Source organism: Pecten maximus, chromosome 9 (assembly GCF_902652985.1).
Source record: "Pecten maximus chromosome 9, xPecMax1.1, whole genome shotgun sequence".
NCBI lineage: Eukaryota > Metazoa > Mollusca > Bivalvia > Pectinida > Pectinidae > Pecten > Pecten maximus.
The window spans coordinates 31,370,009-31,391,742 of record NC_047023.1 but is presented as its reverse complement, the minus strand read 5'-3'; the positions used below and the strand labels follow the sequence as shown (position 1 = coordinate 31,391,742).

General features: G+C 37.3%; 2 protein-coding genes across 3 annotated transcripts; one reads left to right on the top strand and one right to left on the bottom strand.

Moving 5' to 3' along the window:
- Window positions 1-1,129: 1,129 nt before the first annotated feature.
- Window positions 1,130-4,576, bottom strand: LOC117334356 (putative 3-methyladenine DNA glycosylase). 2 transcript variants are annotated; one of them, XM_033893929.1, is made up of 3 exons: window positions 4,467-4,576; window positions 3,327-3,787; window positions 1,130-2,118 (listed from the first exon to the last, which is right to left on the bottom strand). In XM_033893929.1, coding segments are annotated over exons 1-3 (840 nt in total). In that variant the 5' UTR covers window positions 4,469-4,576; the 3' UTR covers window positions 1,130-1,741. The 2 variants fall into 2 exon arrangements, with proteins under 2 accessions (XP_033749820.1, XP_033749821.1); XM_033893930.1 differs by having other exon boundaries at window positions 4,239-4,555.
- Window positions 4,525-19,886, top strand: LOC117334355 (T-complex protein 1 subunit gamma-like). Its single transcript, XM_033893928.1, has 17 exons — window positions 4,525-4,613; window positions 4,696-4,757; window positions 6,467-6,517; window positions 6,879-6,941; window positions 7,641-7,737; window positions 8,223-8,343; window positions 9,699-9,779; window positions 10,556-10,661; window positions 10,798-10,880; window positions 11,237-11,303; window positions 11,602-11,636; window positions 11,910-12,089; window positions 12,577-12,675; window positions 15,069-15,255; window positions 15,746-15,886; window positions 18,689-18,820; window positions 19,281-19,886. The coding sequence occupies exons 1-17, from the start codon at window positions 4,580-4,582 to the stop codon at window positions 19,404-19,406; spliced, it is 1,665 nt and encodes a 554-aa protein (XP_033749819.1). The 5' UTR covers window positions 4,525-4,579; the 3' UTR covers window positions 19,407-19,886.
- The last annotated feature ends 1,848 nt before the right edge of the window (window positions 19,887-21,734 follow it).

Below are 21,734 nucleotides of genomic sequence, written 5' to 3'. Positions count from 1 at the left end.
CGATAGCCAAGAGCCTGCAAGACCTAATATTAGGCCAATAGAATGCTGGAATGTAGGACTAGAAAATCTTTTAATACGAATAAATCTAGCTTACTATGATATTTTAATAAAGAGGTAATCAACATAGTAGAGCCAGGTGAGCGATACAGGCCCATTGGGCCTCTTGTTGAGTGAAGGAATCCAACATTCTATACAATTATGGAGGATGAAGCTCCCCTGGAACCAGAGGGACTGGGGAGGATGAAGCTCCTCTGGGGCCAGAGGGACTGGGGAGGATGACGCTCCCCTGGGTTCAGAGGGACTGGGGAGGATGAAGCTCCCCTGGGGCCAGAGGGACAGAGGAGGATGAAACTCCCCTGGGGCCAGAGGGACTGGGGAGGATGAAGCTCCCCTGGGGCCAGAGGGACTGGGGAGGATGAAGCTCCCCTGGGGCCAGAGGGACCGGGCCCAATAGGGCATGTCTTTCTTGCTTTATTCCTCTGTAGTTCAGGTTGACATTGACATTACTCTGACCTTGACTTGACCTTGTTATGACATCAAATAGGTGTAATTAGATGATGAAGAAATGATGACTACAAAAGTGCTATATTAAGCACCTGACCACCAAATGGTTCAAACTTCCATTGTAAAGAAAATAAAACTTATTTTAATTCATTTGGTCACTTGAGATAAAGTTTTATCTGGCGTCGCAAACAATTTACGTCTACTGTTACGAAGATAATTAAGCATTACCACAAGGACAGTTTCACTTAGTGGCTTCTAGGGCCGTAACATGTCAAGGGACGTAACTCCGGTATTCCATATTTATGGATTAATGGCTTTCAGTGAGACAAAAAGTACATGTCATGAATAGCATTTGTGTAAAGTTTTGTTGAAATCCATGTATAATCCTGGGAGGAGTACTAGTTGGCAGCTGTACATAGATATGTCAACAGACAGACACGATGACTCAACACACACACCCAAACTTCTTTGTGGGGGCCAAAAAAAAAAAACATTTAAGGATTGTACCTCATTTTGACTGCGTATACAGTAGTATGCTCGCACCGGGCAACGCAAATTTCTAGTGAATCTACGTAAAGACAAAAGTATTGTTAACAAAATTAAAAGAAACAACTCAACATTTTGGTTTAGTACCTTTTACATTTTTAATTAACTGATATACATTCACAATCCACAATATCTGTCTCAGATTGACTACAGTTGTCAAGCATAGCATGCAGTGACACACATTTAGTAGTGACGTGGTCAAATGTTCTCTAGGAACTGTACGCTTCAGCCATTTGTTGTTAGCTTACCTCGTGGAGAAGTTAAATATGCACCCATTTCCGCAATATTTAGTTTATTTTTTGACAAAACACTCACTTGACGTTAGTTTTTTGTACAGAGATCATAGGGTAACAGGAGAAAACGCTAAAATTGCATTGATTAGTCCTTTCAATATGGCGATGTCTAGTTGACGTTCCTGTAATGTCACAAAGAGATGATGTCATGATTATGTAACCAATTCCCGCGCTTAATAATCCACTGAGCCTTTTTTCACTGCTTTACACTAATTTATTCACAATCAGAGTTTACTAAGCTGAAGAAGGGAGAGATGTAAATATTAATATAGGTACATTTCATTCCACCGGGGAAATTTATTGCTCAAAATTTGTATCCAGTAAGAGTACATAGTCAAAGTTAAGAGAGTAACAAAACAAATTTACTGGGACTTATCATTGTACTGAGTAAGCTTCTCTCAACCTGATCTCAGCAACTCCTCCGCTTTTTTATCTCGGACACTGACACATTTATTGTCCAGGATGTAAAACCGGTATGGTTTATCTACAAATTCTTCAGCATACCCTATGTTGATTCTTTTACTGTTCACTACATGTTGGTCATCAATTTGATCTCCAGCCACCATCCAAATGTCCGGAGAACTGACCAAGTCCTGTTTGTTTATAGCATTCTTGGAGATAGCTAGAGCCTGGCAAAATTTAGACGGGCCATTACAGAGATCTTTGGTCTTCAAGGCCTTGGACCCTTCCTTACGCTGGTTACTACGGTTACAAGTCATGGCTTCAAGCCCCTGAATGGGCTCTATGGCTCGTAGCAAAACAGCCGCACCTTCCCCTACAACAGACAGGAACCAGACAAAATCACTCAACGATGGGAAATGCTTTTCATTTTAGAAAAATAAATATTATATGTTAAAACATATGACAATGCTGATAAGCACTTTCAAAATCATGAAAATGATGTAGTGCAATTCAGTATCTGATATGTATACCGTACATCTTTATGTGTGCACGTTTTGCAAAATTAGATCAAGATCTTGTATAAAAGATAGGAGTAATATAAATTATGTGATGCTTTAATAGGGGTCAAAAGTATGGAAATCTAGTAAGAAAGTCAAGACAAGCGGCCAAAGGACCTTAACATTCACCTTAGTCTTAAACATGTTGTATTTACAATGCCTCTCTGTAATTCTAAACAGATCCTTTATCAACAATAGTAAAGTTTATCTCCTCCCCAGTGTCTTAGACTCAGTTATAACCAGATCAAGTATGTTAAGCCCCATCAATCAATCAATCAAGCTCCTCCCCAGTGTCTTAGACTCAGTTATAACTGGATCAAGGATGTTAAGCCCCATCAATCAATCAATCAAGCTCCTCCCCAGGGGAAACATGAAAACTCAGGGGCCATGAAATTTCCATATTTTATCAAGCATTTTACGACCCATCAATCCATGAGGAATGTTTGATTCTACCATATCTAGGGCTTGACTCAAGATTTTTAAAATTTTAGTTAATTTGACCCCTTTCAGTCCCAACCCTAGGATTCAGGCTCCCTGAGGGAAGTGACCTTACAATTTACAATTTATGTTGACCTTTGGCCAAGGAAGCTTCCTGCAAAAATTCTTCAAAATTGGTCCAGTAGTTTTTGAACAGAAGTCTAAAATGTAAAAAAATAACTGATAATGCATGCACAGGGTGGACAAAGATAGACAGGAAAGGTCACTGGGTTTAGCTCAGGTGACCTAAAACCCATACCTGCTTAATAAACAAACATCAACACTATATAGGTATAACACTCCCTCTATATACCATGAACTGATCGAGTTTCAAAGGAAGTAACAGAAACCGAAATTATATAAATTGTAACTACTATCAAGGTACTGGCCAAATGCCAGAGTTTCATGGAAATTGTCAGTGGTAACAAACAGCATTACCCCACACAACCTATAATCATACTAATCCTTTAATGGACAGACAGATAGACGGACGGACGGACGGACGGACACTGTTTTTAGAGAAAAAAAACAGCCAGATAGTACATACCTTCACTGGATATATTGAAGCAACAGTACATGCCGTAGATGTTGTACACATATGCAGTCCCAGGATCCATGAACATGGCACTATTTTTTTCTGTTTTCTTCCCTTTGTAAGAATGTGCTGCCTTGTCTTCGTTTCCCAGGTAAGCTTCGGTCTCCACTACCTTCCCACACAGGAGACCACCAGAGGTGGGACACCGGCGTACTAACACTTGGCCCAGGAGGTTCCTTGCTAGTTGCAAGCATGACTTTTTGTAGAATGAAGAAGAAAGTCTTTTATCGGCTTCAAAGCCAGAGTTTTGTACTGTACAAGATGGTCCTGGACTTAATAGTTCCTCTTTGTCTGTGTCAAAATAACGACTTTTCACAGAATCTGTTTTGTCGGTTTCTTCATTCAGACACTGTTTCTTTGCTATTTTTGAATCTGTCTGCTTCGCTTTGGCTTTTCGCTTTAAATCTGACATCCTAAAATTATAAAATTAACAGATTATACACATTTTGTGCTGGCTGTTTTGATCACAAACACTACAATTAATAAGGCCTAAAAAATGGCTTTGTTACCGGTAACCCTACCCTCCCTATTTTTAACCCCTGACCCTGTAGTTTTTATTGACTGAAAACATTGAATGCTGCTGTTTTATTGTTTGTCTCTCTTCATTAACTATATGCTGTGACATGTCATTAATACTATCGACAGATAATATAAACAACACTGAATAATATTAATATTTGACAGATTTTAACATTTATTAACGTTATATATGCAATGTACATGTATCTCTAATTTAAATACAGATACATTTTATCTTAATTAAATGGGTAAAACCCTGAACTGCTTGACATAGCCACAGAGGAAGGGCGATTAGAACAAACCCATCATCTGATGATGATACGCTAAAATACAATACTACAATACCTGTTAAATCTTTCTTTTGTTCCAAAAACAGAACTCTCTCTCTCAGCATGGTCCAAAAACAGAACTCTCTCAGCAGTCACTTTCGAAATTATATTGACAATCAGTACGTTGAGTTAGGTCAATCATGATCTGGTAGTAGGAACTTTAATTAACACCTGTTAAACACAGGTACTGGCCCTATCTGTCAATACACCCAATATATAATCTAATATAAATCAGGCTACCTACATTGGCTAAGTGGTGTCTGACAGACGAGTCTAGATCTTTTGTTTTGGTCCATAGAGTTATCCCTCTTATCGACAACAGGCGGCGCTTCACTTCCGGTCTAGAAAGATACAAGCATGCTTGGGGGACAAGGCAACATCATCGTTCTTAGTAAGTAAATATCCTATTTCACATAGTTTTAAATGTATTTCTTCAATTACATTTGGTACATAAATGTTTTAATTACTTGCAGACCAGAACACAAAACGGGAATCCGGGAAGAAAGTCCAGCAAGGCAACATCGCAGCCGGCAAAGTAAGCAAGCATGGTTCTCACATGGTCTCCATGGCCGTCAGAGAAGCTTCCAGACTTGTCTAGATTTGTTCGAGTCATTATTGTTAGAACGTGTATTGTAAGGATTTATTTCTAATTTTTATTTAGGAACGACTAAGACAATTATGTAGAAATGTGAATATTACTTCAACCATTATGCTATCAAGTAAAAATAAAATATAGACATTAATTTAATATTATTTATATTAATTTAATTATTTAAACGTTTATGAAATCGAAGTTTATAATGTTTTTGTAACATTATATGGTTAACTAAAAATTTGCTAGGTAAGAACAATGTAACTTTTGTTTTTATTAATTTCTGCTTATTTTATTCGATTATACTTTTGAAATGAGTCTTTGGATTTATTTTTTTCTGTCCAATTTGGAGCATTTTGACCATTTTTATGAGGGAAATTTTGTATTCAGAAAATAATTAAACATATCTTATGATTGCTAAGACCAAAATAAATAAGACTATGTAGGCCTTTTAATGGTAACATTAGTAAAAAAAATATGGTAGCTATATGAATAAGTTAACTGTAGATATACTTTTTGGGTGCACGTGCAATTTTCAATAATTATTTTTTTCAACTTAAACACCAGATAAAAAAACCCAGAACAGTCATACTGGAACTTCTCAGATAGCATCGTAACACCGAATTGCCATCACTATGGCAAGTTAGTCAACGATCCAGTTGAAGAAACAAAATCAGAAATACTAAACAATTTCAGTCTGTCTTCAACATCAGACCAGAATAATGTACAAGATTTCAAAAACAAACACTACATGATAAACAGGACATCCTATCCCACTACACATCACAATAACTCCCTAGGGTATCTACAAACTTCTTGATCCATCAAGCTAGTAGGTCTATAGCCTGAGTTTCCTCAGACCCTGACATCATGTCCATGCATCCCACTTGCTCCATTTCCCCACTAGATATTTAAAAACATATGCTGCCCTAAATCCTGTCTTGATCCTTGACTTGAATTATAAAAAAAGGAAATGAAAGAGAATTAGTAGAGAAATTATCAGTTTTCCATAAAACAAATTAGGAGGGCACAAACATCCCTCTGTTCTCTACATGGCTCATATCATTTTTATCTGCATATCAAATTTGACTGAAGTATTATTCCATCCATCCGGCGTCAACTTTCTTTGAAACTTGGAATGCAATATATTAAACGATCATATAAAGTTTCGTTTCCCTGATAAATAGTCATGATAAAAAGTTACGTTTCTCTGGGAAAAAAAATCGAATCACTATTTTTCACAGTTATTGCCCATTGATCATAGGTATTTAAATCATGATGCTTTTGATTACTTGTTTTCCTCAAACTGTTAGAAAACCGAACATTGACTTTGTAGTGAAAGGTGAGATTAATAGTTAGCCACTCTACAGGTTATATGGCATTCAACAGACATGTTCTCCTGTCCCAGGTACTCTTGTTTAGACATCATGTGAATTGAAACAGTCTGTAGTCCTTATCAAATTCAGTTGTGAAAAATGGATTGCTTGAAAAAATAAATAAAAAGGTTACATTTGAACATTTGTGAAAGCATTTATCATTTTAGTGCCGATAGTGCTTCCTAACTTTATTAAAAAGTTTAATTTGCTCATGAAATAACATTTTAAAATTTGTAATTATATAAGATGATTTAGATATATATATATTTGTTACAGGCTATCGCAGACATCATCAGAACATGTCTGGGACCAAAGTCTATGTTAAAGGTAAGAATGTTTGGGACCAAAGTTTATGTTAAAGGCACTATTGCTAGTACTAGTGCTAGAACATAAGAAAATAAAACTAATGATGAAACAATTTTAACATTCGACAAGCTTTATTTCATTTATAGGTTTTGTGTCACGTTTGTTACTTTTTGTCACAATTATTTCAACAGTTATGATTAAAGTTTGTGCCAAAAAATAATTTTCAGATCAAAATTAATGAAAATATATTTTGATTTTGAAACTGATATCCTGTATATTTTACCATCATCCTGTGTTCTGAAATGTTATTCTAACACAATCTTTAATGATAAATGTATGGTCTTGTACTCCAATAAATGTGCTGACTTTTACTTTTGAACAGATGTTGATGGACCCTATGGGAGGGATTGTTATGACCAATGATGGCAATGCCATTCTCCGTGAGGTAAGTACAATTATGTTTTAATTTTTTGTCTTTGTGTTTGGATATATATGATTCAAGGATGATTTTTATATCCCCATCATTTTGAAGGGCATGTTATTGTTTACCATCCGCATCTTTTCTGATGTCCATCTGTCCATTTTGGCCAACATCCAATTGATTAGAGTTTAGTTGTAGGATCTTATGGTCAGATAATGTGTAATGATCCTATTGTTTGGCATCAATGTTCCTGTAGGGTCTTAAATTGCTTCAATGATATGATTATAAATGCTTTTCATTACTTAAAATCTCCATCTTTTATTAATGAAACATTTTGAATATTATTTGAAAAGAGAAAACATCACATCTAAAGCTTAGCAGAACTTGATTACACCGATAAGGAATGGTCAGTCACTAATAAATAAAGTGATATGTAAACTAATTGTGATATAATATACAGAAGGTTTGACAAAATCCTACCACAAATGAAGGGGGGGGGGGGGGGGGGGGGTGTCATTCATGTTGCACCCAACATATTTCCATTCTTTTTCATTAATTTAGAAAAACAATGCAAGATGTCCTGTGTACAATGTGTCTATAATGGTATTAAAGTTTTGTTTATGTACCTACCCACCTTTCTGAAAAACAAATTACAAACATTTAAGTTGTTTGGCCAAATATATAATTTCTTGTGATCACTATATTTATCGTTTATACTTGTAGATCAACGTTCAGCATCCAGCAGCCAAGTCCATGATTGAAGTAGCTCGCACACAAGATGAGGAGGTTGGAGACGGAACCACCTCCGTTATCATTCTTGGTAAGTTTCAAAAGATAACTGCCTGGTTGTTTGATGTAGGTACCAATGTCAGCATTAAAATACATACAGTTTGATTATCAATATCTCAACCTAAGTTACTAATGAATTAAGTTTTGAAAATTACATCATTTGGTCTCTGTCACAGTGTTTACTGTTAACAACTGAACTGATTAATTTGTTTTAAGAACATTTTGTTGGACTTTGTACAAAACACTTATGTAAAAAAAATCAGTGAAACCTTGAAAAAAATGGAATATAGCTTTGAAAGCACTATTTCATGTCATGAATTTGATATTCTAAGACTTTTGTATGTGAAGAAATAAATAATCCATTTGAATATTTTCCGTTTAAGAATTATTTTTCAAAAAAAAACTTAAGTTAATGAAAAATTTGAGAAGGCAGCTCTTGCAAACATGAGTGAATTGAAAATCACACAAGAAAGAAAAAACACAGAATAATCCTAAATGTCTTGTCCCTGTTGACAGCTGGTGAGATGCTTTCTCAGGCACTTCCCTTCCTGGAGCAGCAGATGCACCCCACCATTGTCATCAGTGCCTTCAGGCAGGCCCTCGATGATCTTGTCGACATTCTCCGCAAACAAATCAGGTAAGTCTTCAAACATATTTGAAAAATGCTTGAATTGCGGGATTATTAACAGATAATTATGTTTATTTATGTTTGTATTCAAGATCAACATATCAAGTACCATAGACTATTTCTCTTAACTCTTTACGTACTCATTCAAATTTCGCGGTCGCTACCGGAAGTGAATGCTGGGTAGGTCCTTTGTGTATTGGAGCATATGGCTATCACATCAGACGTCGATAAAACGATCTTTTACTGATCTTTTACTGTTGTATAATGCTTAATATTAAATGAAGTTTATCATATGGAACAAGTACTGAGTACGGAAACTCTTTTACCCAATTTTTCCTTTAAAATACGGCGAAATCACCAGGCAGAATCGCGGGAAATGACATGTTAATCGGCACATGTGTCACACATGTGCAAGAAATCACGCAGCCAAAACATCGTTTTTTCGGTGTGTAAAAATATTTTACATATTTCTTACTTATTTTGATGATAAACGTTACTCAATTATATATATATTATCGTTTTTAATGATTTTATTGTGTTTAACACCTCAACAATCTCGCAGAAAACGAAAGTAAATTTGAGGCCGCCATTTTGTAGCTATGTAAACAGCTCAGCATGAACCGGCGGAATTCTTTGAAATAGACAATCTTAACGAATGAATTATGCTTCTGGTACGTAAAATATACCATCAATACAATATTTACATTGCTTTTTATTTCTTAAAAACATCATTTCCGTGTCAATTCCTTCGTATGACTATGCTAAACCAGCAAGTAATATCAACATCTTTCGCGATGTTTTACGACGATTTGAGTCGTCACAAGGATGGAAGGCATGTTAATTGTGACGTGTGTAGTCGTCATGAAGGATACAAGAGCACATTTTTGTGACGTCTGTAGTCGTCGTGAGTACGGAAAGAGTTAAGTAAAAAATACGAAGTGGGGATATAGTGAAAGGCTTACTAAGTTACTCATACATAAGTGTAGATAAAGGGATAGACTCGTACTTGTCAATGTTTTGGGATATAGGGATAGACTTACTCATACATAAGTGTAGATAAAGGGATAGACTCGTACTTGTCAATGTTTTGGGATATAGGGATAGGCTTACTCATACATAAGTGTAGATAAAGGGATAGACCCATACTTGTCAATGTTAAGTTAGGATTCCAACATTGCTCAGTGAAATAAGATTGAGAGGTTAAGTTAGGTTTCCAGTGGTGCTCAATGTTAATAAGTTCAGGAGGTTAATTTAAGATTCATTGTTCATCTCCAATTGATGATATGCTAGTAATGTGTCTTAACTTTCTTTACAAAGACTTTTATGAGTAGTTTTCTTTAAGAACTATTCTGTTTTATTTCTAGTGTACCCGTGGATCTGACCAACAAAGATGACATGATGAAAATTGTCAAAAGTTGTGTTGGCACAAAGTTCATTAGTAAATGGTATGTATAAAAGCTGCAGTTAAAGTCTATGTATTATGGACTGCCACAGGAGTGCTGCCGAGCACAAATGGCACCATTTTGTGTTGTCCTATTTATGTCAGTCATCCTTGTTTCTAACTGACATTGTAACACTTCTTTCTATTCTTGTTGCGACATGTAATTTTAGCTTGACTGTACTAAGTAAAGGAGGCTTATGCTGGAAGTTTTGAAATCCTGGAGTGTATAATTAAATATGTGTACATATATGTATATGTAATACATATATGTATATATAATACATATGTATATGTATATGTATGGTATATAACATATATGTATATGTATTGTATATAGCATAGGGTCTAGTAAGTAATAACGACGGTATAAACCAATATAGGTACTGGATCCTAACAAACAAATGTTGGATGCGTATTACTAGAAATAGATATATGTCAAGTAGTAATAATGACAGTACAGACAAGTAAATTGTCGAATTTTCAAGGCAATCTGCCCCTTTATCAAGACACAGGTAAATTGTATATAACATATATGTATATGTATGGTATATAACATATATGTATATGTATGGTATATAACATAGTAACACAAATGATGAAGGAAGACAATTTTTCATGATTCATGCCCTACCCGGTCTGGAACTCTCAATCTATGGAGCCTAATCTTTTTTACTTTTTCACTAAATCAGATTTGAGTATTTCTGATGAATCATTTATTACTAATTAGTGTTTGCAATGTCAAGCAAGTGGTTTACAAACATCTTTTTTTTTGGTTTCCAGGTCTGATCTCGCCTGCCAGATTGCTTTAGATGCCACAGCAACAGTTGCAATCGAGGAGAACGGTCGACGGGAAATTGACATCAAGCGATATGCAAAAGTAGAAAAGGTACAGATAAAAATTGAAATTTATCTATAAATTGTCATAGAAGCCATTAATGTACCCTAATTTTTATGTGTGATGATAATGATAGATTGGAAACAATACTGAGGATTTAGTGTAAAACTATATATTTTATTTGCAGGTCCCAGGGGGAACCATGGAGGACTCTAAAGTACTGAAGGGAGTCATGCTAAATAAAGATGTTGTCCACCCTAAAATGAAAAGGTATGGCTTATATTTTACCAGTCTTTATTCTTGTTACAGCTGTTTGTATTGTATAGACATATGTATTTAAATTTTCTTTTACACAGAGCTGTAAATAAATTATTAAGCTTAAATTATAGATAATTATTCCTTTTTCATTTTGTTTTCTATTTGAAAAAGAAAAAAATGTTTGTTAAAATTACACGTATCTGTACTGTGACCTTTCACATTCACTGTCTTAACTACTGTATCAGTGATTTATTCTAAATTTTACAATACCATGATTAGAAAAAACAAGTACCTTTGATATTTCATCTAAAACTTGTCTAAAGTTTCAAGCTGCACCAAGTTTATGCATGTATTTATTTTCATTTCAGGAGGTTAGAAAACCCAAGAATTATTTTACTAGACTGTACATTAGAATACAAGAAAGGAGAAAGTCAGGTAAAACCTATTCATTAATACCGATTTAATGGAATTTCTGCTGTTGTTAGAATCACCAGAGATCAAAAATTTAAAAAAGAATTTATGAATATTGTTCAGTATTAAAACAGTTTTATTACGAATATTGCTGGATCTTGTACCAGATCTTGTTTGCCATCCCTTACAGTTTATACAGGTTAGGTTGTGGGCATTTCATGTTTTATTGCATAGTAAGTCACAAAGACATTAATTAATGTTGAATGTAGTTAATGTTGAATGTAGAAAAAATTTGAATTTTATTTCCTTGTTTTCATTCCAGACAAATATAGAGATATCAAAGGAAGAAGATTTTGCGTAAGTTTTACAGAGTAGTTTCAGAACAGCTGTTCAAAACCTAAAATTCAATAAATGGATATTGTATGCTGAGTGATTTAGGGGTTTAGAAAGTTAAGCATGAAGTCTTAAAGGTGACAGTGCAATTTAAAAAAAAAGTTTTCAAATTGCGTCCTAAATATTCAACTATAACAATACCTTCAAGTAATTATATCAAGGTATGTTCAGGCATTTTAGATTTGATAGATATTAACGTGGTGATTTGAAGTGAAACATTTCCTGTTTGTATTGCAGTAAGATCCTTATGTTGGAAGAGGAATATGTGAAGAGAGTTTGTGATGAAGTCCTTGCTTTCAAGCCTGACCTTGTTATCACTGAGAAGGGTGTGTCTGATTTAGCTCAACACTTCTTTGTCAAGGCAGGAGTCAGTGTAATCAGGCGTGTCAGGAAGTCCGACAACAACAGGATTGCCAGGTACACTCATAACATTATCAAGTTAACACAAAAAAACTAAAAATGGGAAATGGAAGTGTTCAGGTAAAGTGAACTAGCATATAATTGTATAGTTCTTATTCAAAAAAGGATTTAAGTGCATATGATTTACAATTTTTTATCACAAAAACATTGTTTTCATAACTATATAACATGTTATGAAAAAAACTTAGAAACTTTCTTTCACCTTGAATATTAAGCAAGAAATATGATTTTTGTATGTTGAAAATCAGTAGTTAGATATTTTCTGTATGATTATAAAGAATGGATGGAAAAAATCGTCAACATATCCTTCATTACAGTTATGATGGTGAAAACAATAAGTGAGGTATATTTTAAATTCCTTTATTTAACCATGGAGTCATTTCCCTGAAAACTAGGTATGTTTTTAACAGGAATATTGTAGATCCTGTGACTTGAAGTGTTAAGAAATTGTCTCTTGCTTCATTGTGTGTTGAATGTATTTCAGAGCCTGTGGTGCCACCATTGTTAATCGTACTGATGAAATTAAAGAAGAAGATGTGGGAACACAGTGTGGTCTATTTAACATAGAGAAATTCGGTGATGAGTAAGTTTCATGTTTTATACCCCCACACATTTTCTTGTGTTTTTTATTTTTTTTATTATTATTATTATTTCTGTAATATTAAGTGCTGGGTCAAAGCTTCCATTTATATCTTCTTGAAACAAGAATATATGAAGTATGCCTCATTGATGCTATATGTTTAAAAAATTCCCAAATTTTAGACGCTGTAGCCTACTATTAATGACTAGATTGTTAGCTCACCTGGACCGAAGGTCTGGTGAGCTTATGTCATGGCGCAGCATCCGTCGTCCGTCCGTCGTCCGTCAACATTTGCTTCAAATCGCTACTAGTCAAAAAGTTCTTATTGGATTTTGACCAAATTTGGTCAGAAACATCCTTGGTGGAAGGGGAACAGATTTTGCATAAATGGTGACTCTGACCCCCGAGGGGACAAAAGGGCGGGGCCCAATAGGGGAAATAGAGGTAATTCCTTTAAATTGCTACTAGTCATAAAGTTATGAATGGATTTGAACCCAATTTTGTCAGAAACATCCTTGGGGGAAGGGGAACAGATTTTGCATAAATGGTAGCTCTGACCCCAGAGGGGCCAAAGGGGCGGGGCCCAATAGGGAAAATAGAGATAATTCCTTTAAATCGCTACTAGTCATAAAGTTATGAATGGATTTGAACCCAATTTGGTCAGAAACATCCTTGGGGGAAGGGGAACAGATTTTGCATAAATGGTGACTCTGACCCCCGAGGGGCCAAAGGGGCGGGGCCCAATAGGGGAAATAGAGGAAATTCCTTTAAATCGCTACTAGTTATTAAGTTATGAAGGGATTTGAACCCAATTTGGTCAGAAACATCCTTGGGAGAAGGGGAACAGATTTTGCAGAAATGGGGACTCTGACCCCAAAGGGGCCAAAGGGGCGGGGCCCAATATGGGAAATAGAGGTAATTCCTTTAAATCGCTACTTGTCATAAAGTTATGAATGGATTTGAACCCAATTTGGTCAGAAACATCCTTGGGGGAAGGGGAACAGATTTTGCATAAATAGTGACTCTGACCCCCGAGGGGCCAAAAGGGTGGGGCCCAATAGGGGAAATAGAGGTAATTCCTTTGAATCGCTACTAGTCATAAAGTTATGAATGGATTTGAACCCAATTTGGTCAGAAACATCCTTGGGGGAAGGGGAACAGATTTTGCTTGGTAGCTCTGACCCCAGAGGGGCCAAAGGGGCGGGGCCCAATAGGGGAAATAGAGGAAATTCCTTTAAATCGCTACTTATCATAAAGTTATGAATGGATTTGAACCCAATTTGGTCAGAAGCATCTTTGGGGGAAGGGGAACAGATTTTGCATAAAATGGTGACTGACCCCAAAGGGGCGGGGCCCAATAATGGGAAATAGAGGTAATTCCTTTAAATCGCTACTAGTCATAAAATTATGAATGGATTTGAACCCAATTTGGTCAGAAACATCCTTGGTGGAAGGGGAACAGATTTTGCATAAATGGTGACTCTGACCCCCGAGGGGGCCAAAAGGGCGGGGCCCAATAGGGGAAATAGAGGTAATTCCTTTGAATCGCTACTTGTCAAAAAGTCATGAATGGATTTGAACCCAATTTGGTCAGAAACATCCTTGGGGGAAGAAGAACAGATTTTGCATAAATGGTGACTCTGACCCCAAAGGGGCCAAAGGGGCGGGGCCCAATAGGTGAAATAGAGGTTATTCCTTTAAATCGCTACTAGTTATTAAGTTATGAATGGATTTGAACCCAATTTGGTCAGAAACATCCTTGGGGGAAGAAGAACAGATTTTGCATAAATGGTGACTCTGACCCCCGAGGGGCCAAGGGGGCGGGGCCCAATAGGGGAAATAGAGGTAATTCCTTTGAATCGCTACTTGTCATAAAGTTATGAATTGATTTGAACCCAATTTGGTCAGAAACATCCTTGGGGGAAGGGGAACAGATTTTGCATAAATGGTGACTCTGACCCCCGAGGGGCCAAAGGGGCGGGGCCCAATAAGTGAAATAGAGGTAATTCCTTTGAATCGCTACTAGTCATAAAGTGATGAATGCATGTTCTAAAAGCAATTCTTGAGGTCTTTCAGACCTTAGAGAGTCTGGACTTCATTAATCTTTAAAGCAGTTCGGATTACCACACTATAACCATATATAGCATTGTTAGAGATTTACAAAAACAAATTGAATATGAACATTATTTTGACATTTGGCCCGATCCAACCAGGTGAGCGATACAGGCCCCATGGGCCTCTTGTTTGAAATACAGTATATACTTGTGATAATAATGCCTTCACTTTAGTACAGAGGAGGGTACTCACTTTGAATATTGACTTCTCTGACGTTGTGAATATTGCCTGAATATCAACTCCTCTGCTCCCTATTTACAATATTACATATATGTATACAGGTACTTCACCTTCCTAGTCGAGTGTAAGGAACCAAAAGCATGTACAATCCTCCTGCGAGGGGCTAGCAAGGACATTTTGATGGAGGTTGAGAGAAATCTCCAAGATGCCATGAATGTCGCCCGTAATGTGATGACCGAGCCTCTCCTGGTTCCAGGGGGTGGTGCAGCAGAAATGGCCCTCTCACAGGTAGGGTTTTGTTGGTAATGTTAGCACAGGTAATAGTATACAGCTCTGTACAGGAACTAAGTGTGACAATAAAGGGGAACCTATGTAAGAACAGGGGAAAATCATCCTTCACCATGGTATTTCCTACCTTCTCTTGGTGTAATATTTTGTTTGAGGTAATCCTTGAAGACAAAGTGCTATTACCACATTGTAACGGTACAAAAAGGAAATGTATCTTGAGGCCAGTAGCTGGCTGGGATGAAGGGCTACAAAGTGTGAGTAAAATGGTTTACAGCTTATAGCATTCACATAAGTGACCTAGACTAACTTCAACGCTGAAGCAAAGAACGATACAGGTCCATTGGTGAAAAATGAAAGAGGAGGGGGTTTTTGTGTAGATTTTTGCTTTGATCACTATTTAACATACTAATATTTTTCCGTGAAAGTTATTTGTATTTTGTTTCTTTCAAAACTGTTATCAAACTAGAAACTGTCACTGTACTTGTTGTAGGCCCTGAACGAGAAGGCCAAGAGTATCACTGGAGTGCAGCAATGGCCATATCGGGCAGTAGCCAAAGGTCTGGAGGTCATCCCAAGGACACTCATCCAAAACTGTGGTGGCAACCCTATCAGAACACTTACAGCTCTTAGGGTAAGTAGACATGAACATTCACTGCTCTCAGGGTAGGTAGACATGGACACTCACTGCTCTCAGGGTAGGTAGACATGGACACTCACTGCTCTCAGGGTAGGTAGACACGGACACTCACAGCTCTCGGGTAGGTAGACACGGACACTCACTACTCAGGGTAGGTAGACACGGACACTCACTGCTCTCAGGGTAAGTAGACATGGACACTCACTACACTCAGGGTAGGTAGACACGGACACTCACTGCTCTCAGGGTAGGAAGACATGGACACTCACTACTCTCAGGGTAGGTAGACATGGACACTCACTACTCTCAGGGTAGGTAGACATGGACACTCACTACTCTCAGGGTAGGTAGACACGGACACTCACTACTCTCATGGTAGGTAGACACGGAGACTCACTGCTCTCAGGGTAGGTAGACACGGACACTCACTACTCTCGGGGTACGTAGACATGGACACTCACTACTCTCAGGGTAGGTAGACAAGGACACTCACTGCTCTCAGGGTAGGTAGACATGGACACTCACTGCTCTCAGGGTAGGTAGACATGGACACTCACTACTCAGGGTAGGTAGACATGGACACTCACTACTCTCAGGGTAGGTAGACACGGACACTCAGCTCTCATGGTAGGTAGACACGGACACTCACTACTCTCAGGGTAAGTAGACATGGACACTCACTACTCTCAGGGTAAGTAGACATGGACATTCACTGCTCTCAGGGTAGGTAGACATGGACACTCACTACTCTCAGGGTAGGTAGACATGGACACTCACTACTCTCAGGGTAGGTAGACATGGACACTCACTGCTCTCAGGGTAGGTAGACATGGACACTCACTACTCTCAGGGTAGGTAGACATGGACACTCACAGCTCTCAGGGTAGGTAGACATGGACACTCACTACTCAGGGTAGGTAGATATGGACACTCACTGCTCTCAGGGTAGGTAGACATGGACACTCACTACTCTCAGGGTAGGTAGATATGGACACTCACTGCTCTCAGGGTAGGTAGACACGGACACTCACTGCTCTCAGGGTAGGTAGACATGGACACTCACTGCTCTCAGGGTAGGTAGATTTGGACACTCACTGCTCTCAGGGTAGGTAGACACGGACACTCACTGCTCTCAGGGTAGGTAGACATGGACACTCACTACTCTCAGGGTAGGTAGATTTGGACACTCACTGCTCTCAGGGTAGGTAGACACGGACACTCACTACTCTCAGGGTAGGTAGACGCAGACACTCACTACTCTCAGGGTAGGTAGACACGGACACTCACAGCTCTCAGGGTAGGTAGACATGGACACTCACTACTCTCAGGGTAGGTAGACATGGACACTCACTGCTCTCAGGGTAGGTAGACATGGACACTCACTACTCTCAGGGTAGGTAGACATGGACACTCCCAGCTCTCAGGGTAGGTAGACATGGACACTCACTGCTCTCAGGGTAGGTAGACACGGACACTCACTACTCTCAGGGTAGGTAGACACGGACACTCCCAGCTCTCAGGGTAGGTAGACATGGACACTCACTACTCTCAGGGTAGGTAGACATGGGCACTCACTACTCTCAGGGTAGGTAGACGCGGACACTCACAGCTCTCAGAGTAGGTAGACACGGACACTCACAGCTCTCAGGGTAGGTAGACATGGACACTCATGATCACTGCTCTCAGGGTAGGTAGACTTGGACACTCACTACTCTCAGGGTAGGTAGACACGGACACTCACAGCTCTGAGGATAGGTAGACACGGACACTCACAGCTCTCAGGCTAGATAGACATGGACACTCACAGCTCTCAGGTTAGGTAGACACATACACTCACAGCTCTTAGGGTAGGTGGACACATACACTGACTGCTCTCAGGGTAGGTAGAGGAACATCAAAAGCATCATGCTTTCTCAGGTAAAATTTGCAAACATGGCTGTCAGTCACACATCATCCCATTGTTTAAACTTGTGCACAGCTGAAGTAAAACTTCGAATAAAATGTACATGTTTTAGTCTTCAATCCAAAACATCATGACCTACTGTTTACTGTTTGAATACACATGGCCGCAGAAAAATATAAGGAAAAAAAAATGATAAATTACACATTTCCACCCGAAATATGCACAGTAAAAATACTTGTCCGTCATTGATTTATTAATCTATGCCTAAATTCTTAATACACTGATGCAATAGTAACAATAATATGCAGGATGTTTTTATTCTGTACTAAACATCTAGTAATACATGATCATGCTGCCGATAATCAATAACTGCGGCTTTCACCTCTCATACAAAATTAGCATGCGTAGGGTCAATCAAATTTTCCTGAACTGTTCATTGTTTCATATTGCTTAATTGTAGAACAATATTAATGGATTTTAGGAGAAATAATGTGGGTACAATATATACATTTATATTCTTATAATGTACGTATTGTTAATGTTTTCCTAGAATATTATGTGTACGACTCCGTTTGTGTATGGCAAAGATAATTTTACTCATGTATTTTGTTTTGATCTGTAAGTGTGCACAATATTGTTTATTAGATAAAAGAATAATTGTTATCATCTACAATTAATTTCTTTGTTACTCTTTATTGCTTATTTTCGACCATGTTATCAAGCACTTGTTCGGCATACAGCCGATGATACTCGTGTATTTTGTCTCCGTATACAAACCGACAAACCATCGGATTACTCAAATATTGCTTGGTCCCGTCAACTTCGACTTATCTGAGTTTACTGTATCTTCAAAAACAATAAAAGGTTATTTTGGCTGTATTTGTTGTCAACAGGCGAAACATGCAGCACCCAACTGTACATCGTGGGGTGTTGATGGAGAGAATGGCAAGATTGTGGACATGAAAGATTACGGAATATGGGAACCATTCGCTGTAAAAGTACAAACAATCAAGACTGCATTAGAGGTAAATATTACAAAGGTTATTACTATACAAGATACATCAAGAGGCCAAGGGTTATGTTTCTGGGCCAGTTACGTGCTGAAATGAATTACCTGACCTTCTTTCAAGGTCAAAGGGTCATGATATAGAATAGTCATTTGAATTGGATACTTATCGGTTCCAAATTGTAGTAGTGTTGATACAGTTAACAGTATTTGTCTGTAAATATCTATGAACCATCAGGGGAATATTTCTGTCTTTTCAGTCATGTCATGCATGTGACATAATTCACTTCTGGTTCGGAAGGGAAGCACATGCTATCTGAAATATCTTTGGATTGACAAAGAAATCTTTCAAAGCCAAAATTTCAACTAAATCTAAAATTTGATATCTTGAGACGTAGGATTATAGTGTGTGATACCACTTAACAAAGTGGCAACAGTAAGGCTACAATTTATTATACTTTATTTCATTTTTTCCACAGACTGCTGTGCTACTTCTAAGAATTGATGATATAGTCTCTGGAACTAAGAAGATGTCAGATGCTGACATGCCTGCTCCCCGACAGAAAGACGAAGAAGCTGCACCTCAGCCTGAGGGACCAGAATAGTCGACAACCGAAAAGGATTAGGATTTACACAAACATTTCAATAACAGAGGCATTTCTTTTTAGAATAATACAAAATTCCACAGAATATTTCTGTCTGAACTGCATTCTATGAAGGAAAAAATTGTGTTCATATTTCTCATTGTCTCATTAGCAAGATGCAATATTCAAAACTTTGTAGTTTTTTTCATGAATGTCAAATTCTTTCTGTAAAATGTCGCTCATGAAATTGCATTGTAAAGAACAAAGTGGATTTTGTTAGTTCCCATCAGATTTAGTCCGGTAAAATCCAAGAACATTTATGTGGTGATAAACAAGAGAAAGTATCTGTTAAAATCCAACACTTGATGAAAGCGTTAAGTGATGTGGTAAAGGACAGGAGTGCTCTATTTATTTGTGATGAATTTCTATGTAAAACCCAAATATATACATATGTGTCTTTTTTATAATTAAGAACAAAGGATTAAAAATGTGATCCCAAGATTTTCGTTTTCATTATTTTTCCCCATAGCACAAGATTTTGATAAATTGAAATTTTCAGGAACTTGTAAGGTTCAAGGGAAAGTTAGATATCTCTGAACTTAAGGTTCAGGTCAGAGCTCAACCAAGATATCTCTGCACTGAAGGTTTGGGTCAAAGTTTGACCAAGATATCTCTGCACTGAAGGTTCAGGAACTTGAAAGATTCAAGAGAGAGTTAGATATCTCTGAACTTAAGGTTCAGCGCAGAGCTCAACCAAGATATCTCTACACTGAAGGTTCAGGGCAGACTTTACCAGTATGGTTCAGAGAAGAGTTTGACCAAAACGTCTCTGAACTGAAGGTTCAGGGCAGAGTTTGACCAAGAAATATCTTCTGAATGTTCAAGGGAAAGTTTTATTAAGTTATCTGCACTGAAGTTTCAGGGCATTGTTAACCAAGATGGTTCAGGGAAGAGTTTGACTAAACAAGAAAATGCAGCAAAGCTGCTGGATAGATTCATTAAAAAAAATCTTCAAAGACAAGTAAATCATGTAATTGTTTTATTCATCACTAATGACTAATCTCAAGAGATATTTACCATTCAAAATGTTAGTGTCCTACGTATAGTCGGACGTCTTTAAAGCCACATACTCCCGAACAACCTAAAATTCTAGTTGCACACATGCATTAATAGCAATCCAAGATGCTCATTCACGCTCTCCTAACATTAAAATGACTACTGGCTTAGACGCTTGACCGAGGGAGTCCTTGAGACATCAGTGTATAAAATAGCCTAATAATGCTTAAACATATTAACAGAATATTCGCGTAATACACAGGTAACTGAACAAAATAAACAAAGTTAACATTTAAATCCTTTATTCTATAATGTAGCAAAATGCAAACCACACATTGATAAAATCATAGATCGGTAAAGTTGACAATGTTCAAAAGCTAACCAGCAATCAAATAGACGTCCAGAAAAATCGGAATTTGAGTCTATTCCGTTTTCTTCTCTCATTAAGTTCCAGTGAATCATTTCCTTCCCTAAGAAAATACTTGGGTTCTGCAGATTCCACACACTTTTGTGTCTTTTTTTTTTTGGCAGAATCTGTCTGCGTTTTTGCAGTTCCACGCTTGCGGCGTTCCGCCATTTTGTATGGACTGTAAAACCCGCCGTTGCATTGTGGGGCTAATTTTCAGAGAAACTTGGTCAAGCAGCCACAGTTATTATTTTTGGGAATTCCCCGTATACTTTCATAAATACACATTTTCTTTCAGTTTCTGATTCACATCAATCTGGTAGGTATGCATCAAGTCCGAAAACTGTAAAAAGCTCAAAATGTAAACATTGATATACCGGTATATGTTTCTTTGTGGGTATGTGGCTTTAAGTGCATGTCCATCCTGTAATTACAGTTACTTTTTTTTTTGTTGAATCTGCAAAATACAAGTTTTAAATTTTTAACTTTGCAAGCATAAGTGTGTTATAGTTTAAAGATAAAAATATTAATTTCAAATGATACACAATTTCTCTTTGGATTCATTATCCTTTTAAAATGACTAATCAATATAGTGAAAGTAGTCAATCATCAAATTATCTCTCTTTAGAAGTATTTAAGTTCTAAACTGTGTATTACTTTCATTTACTAATTATCAAGGATTCTTGCATGGTGTGGTTCATGGAAAGCAATTCAATTTCTCACAAGTAGATATAAATTATTCCTCCTTTCCTCACAACTAATTTCATCAGCAGAACCATTAAGTCATTGAATCAATCCATTTAATTAAAACTATCGAAAATTCATTTGGCAATCATAAAACTTTCACTAGCTAAATCTATAACCATCCGTCAAAACTATATATACTG

Coding starts and splice junctions, on each gene's coding strand:
- LOC117334356 (XM_033893929.1), bottom strand. Junction 2,119..3,326: donor CTTCAATATATCCAGTGAAG/GTATGTACTATC, acceptor TGTCTGTTGTAG/GGGAAGGTGCGGCTGTTTTG.
- LOC117334355 (XM_033893928.1), top strand. CDS start 4,580: ATGCTTGGGGGACAAGGCAACATCATCGTTCTTA. Junction 8,344..9,698: donor ATTCTCCGCAAACAAATCAG/GTAAGTCTTCAA, acceptor TTTTATTTCTAG/TGTACCCGTGGATCTGACCA. Junction 10,881..11,236: donor GTCCACCCTAAAATGAAAAG/GTATGGCTTATA, acceptor TTTTCATTTCAG/GAGGTTAGAAAACCCAAGAA.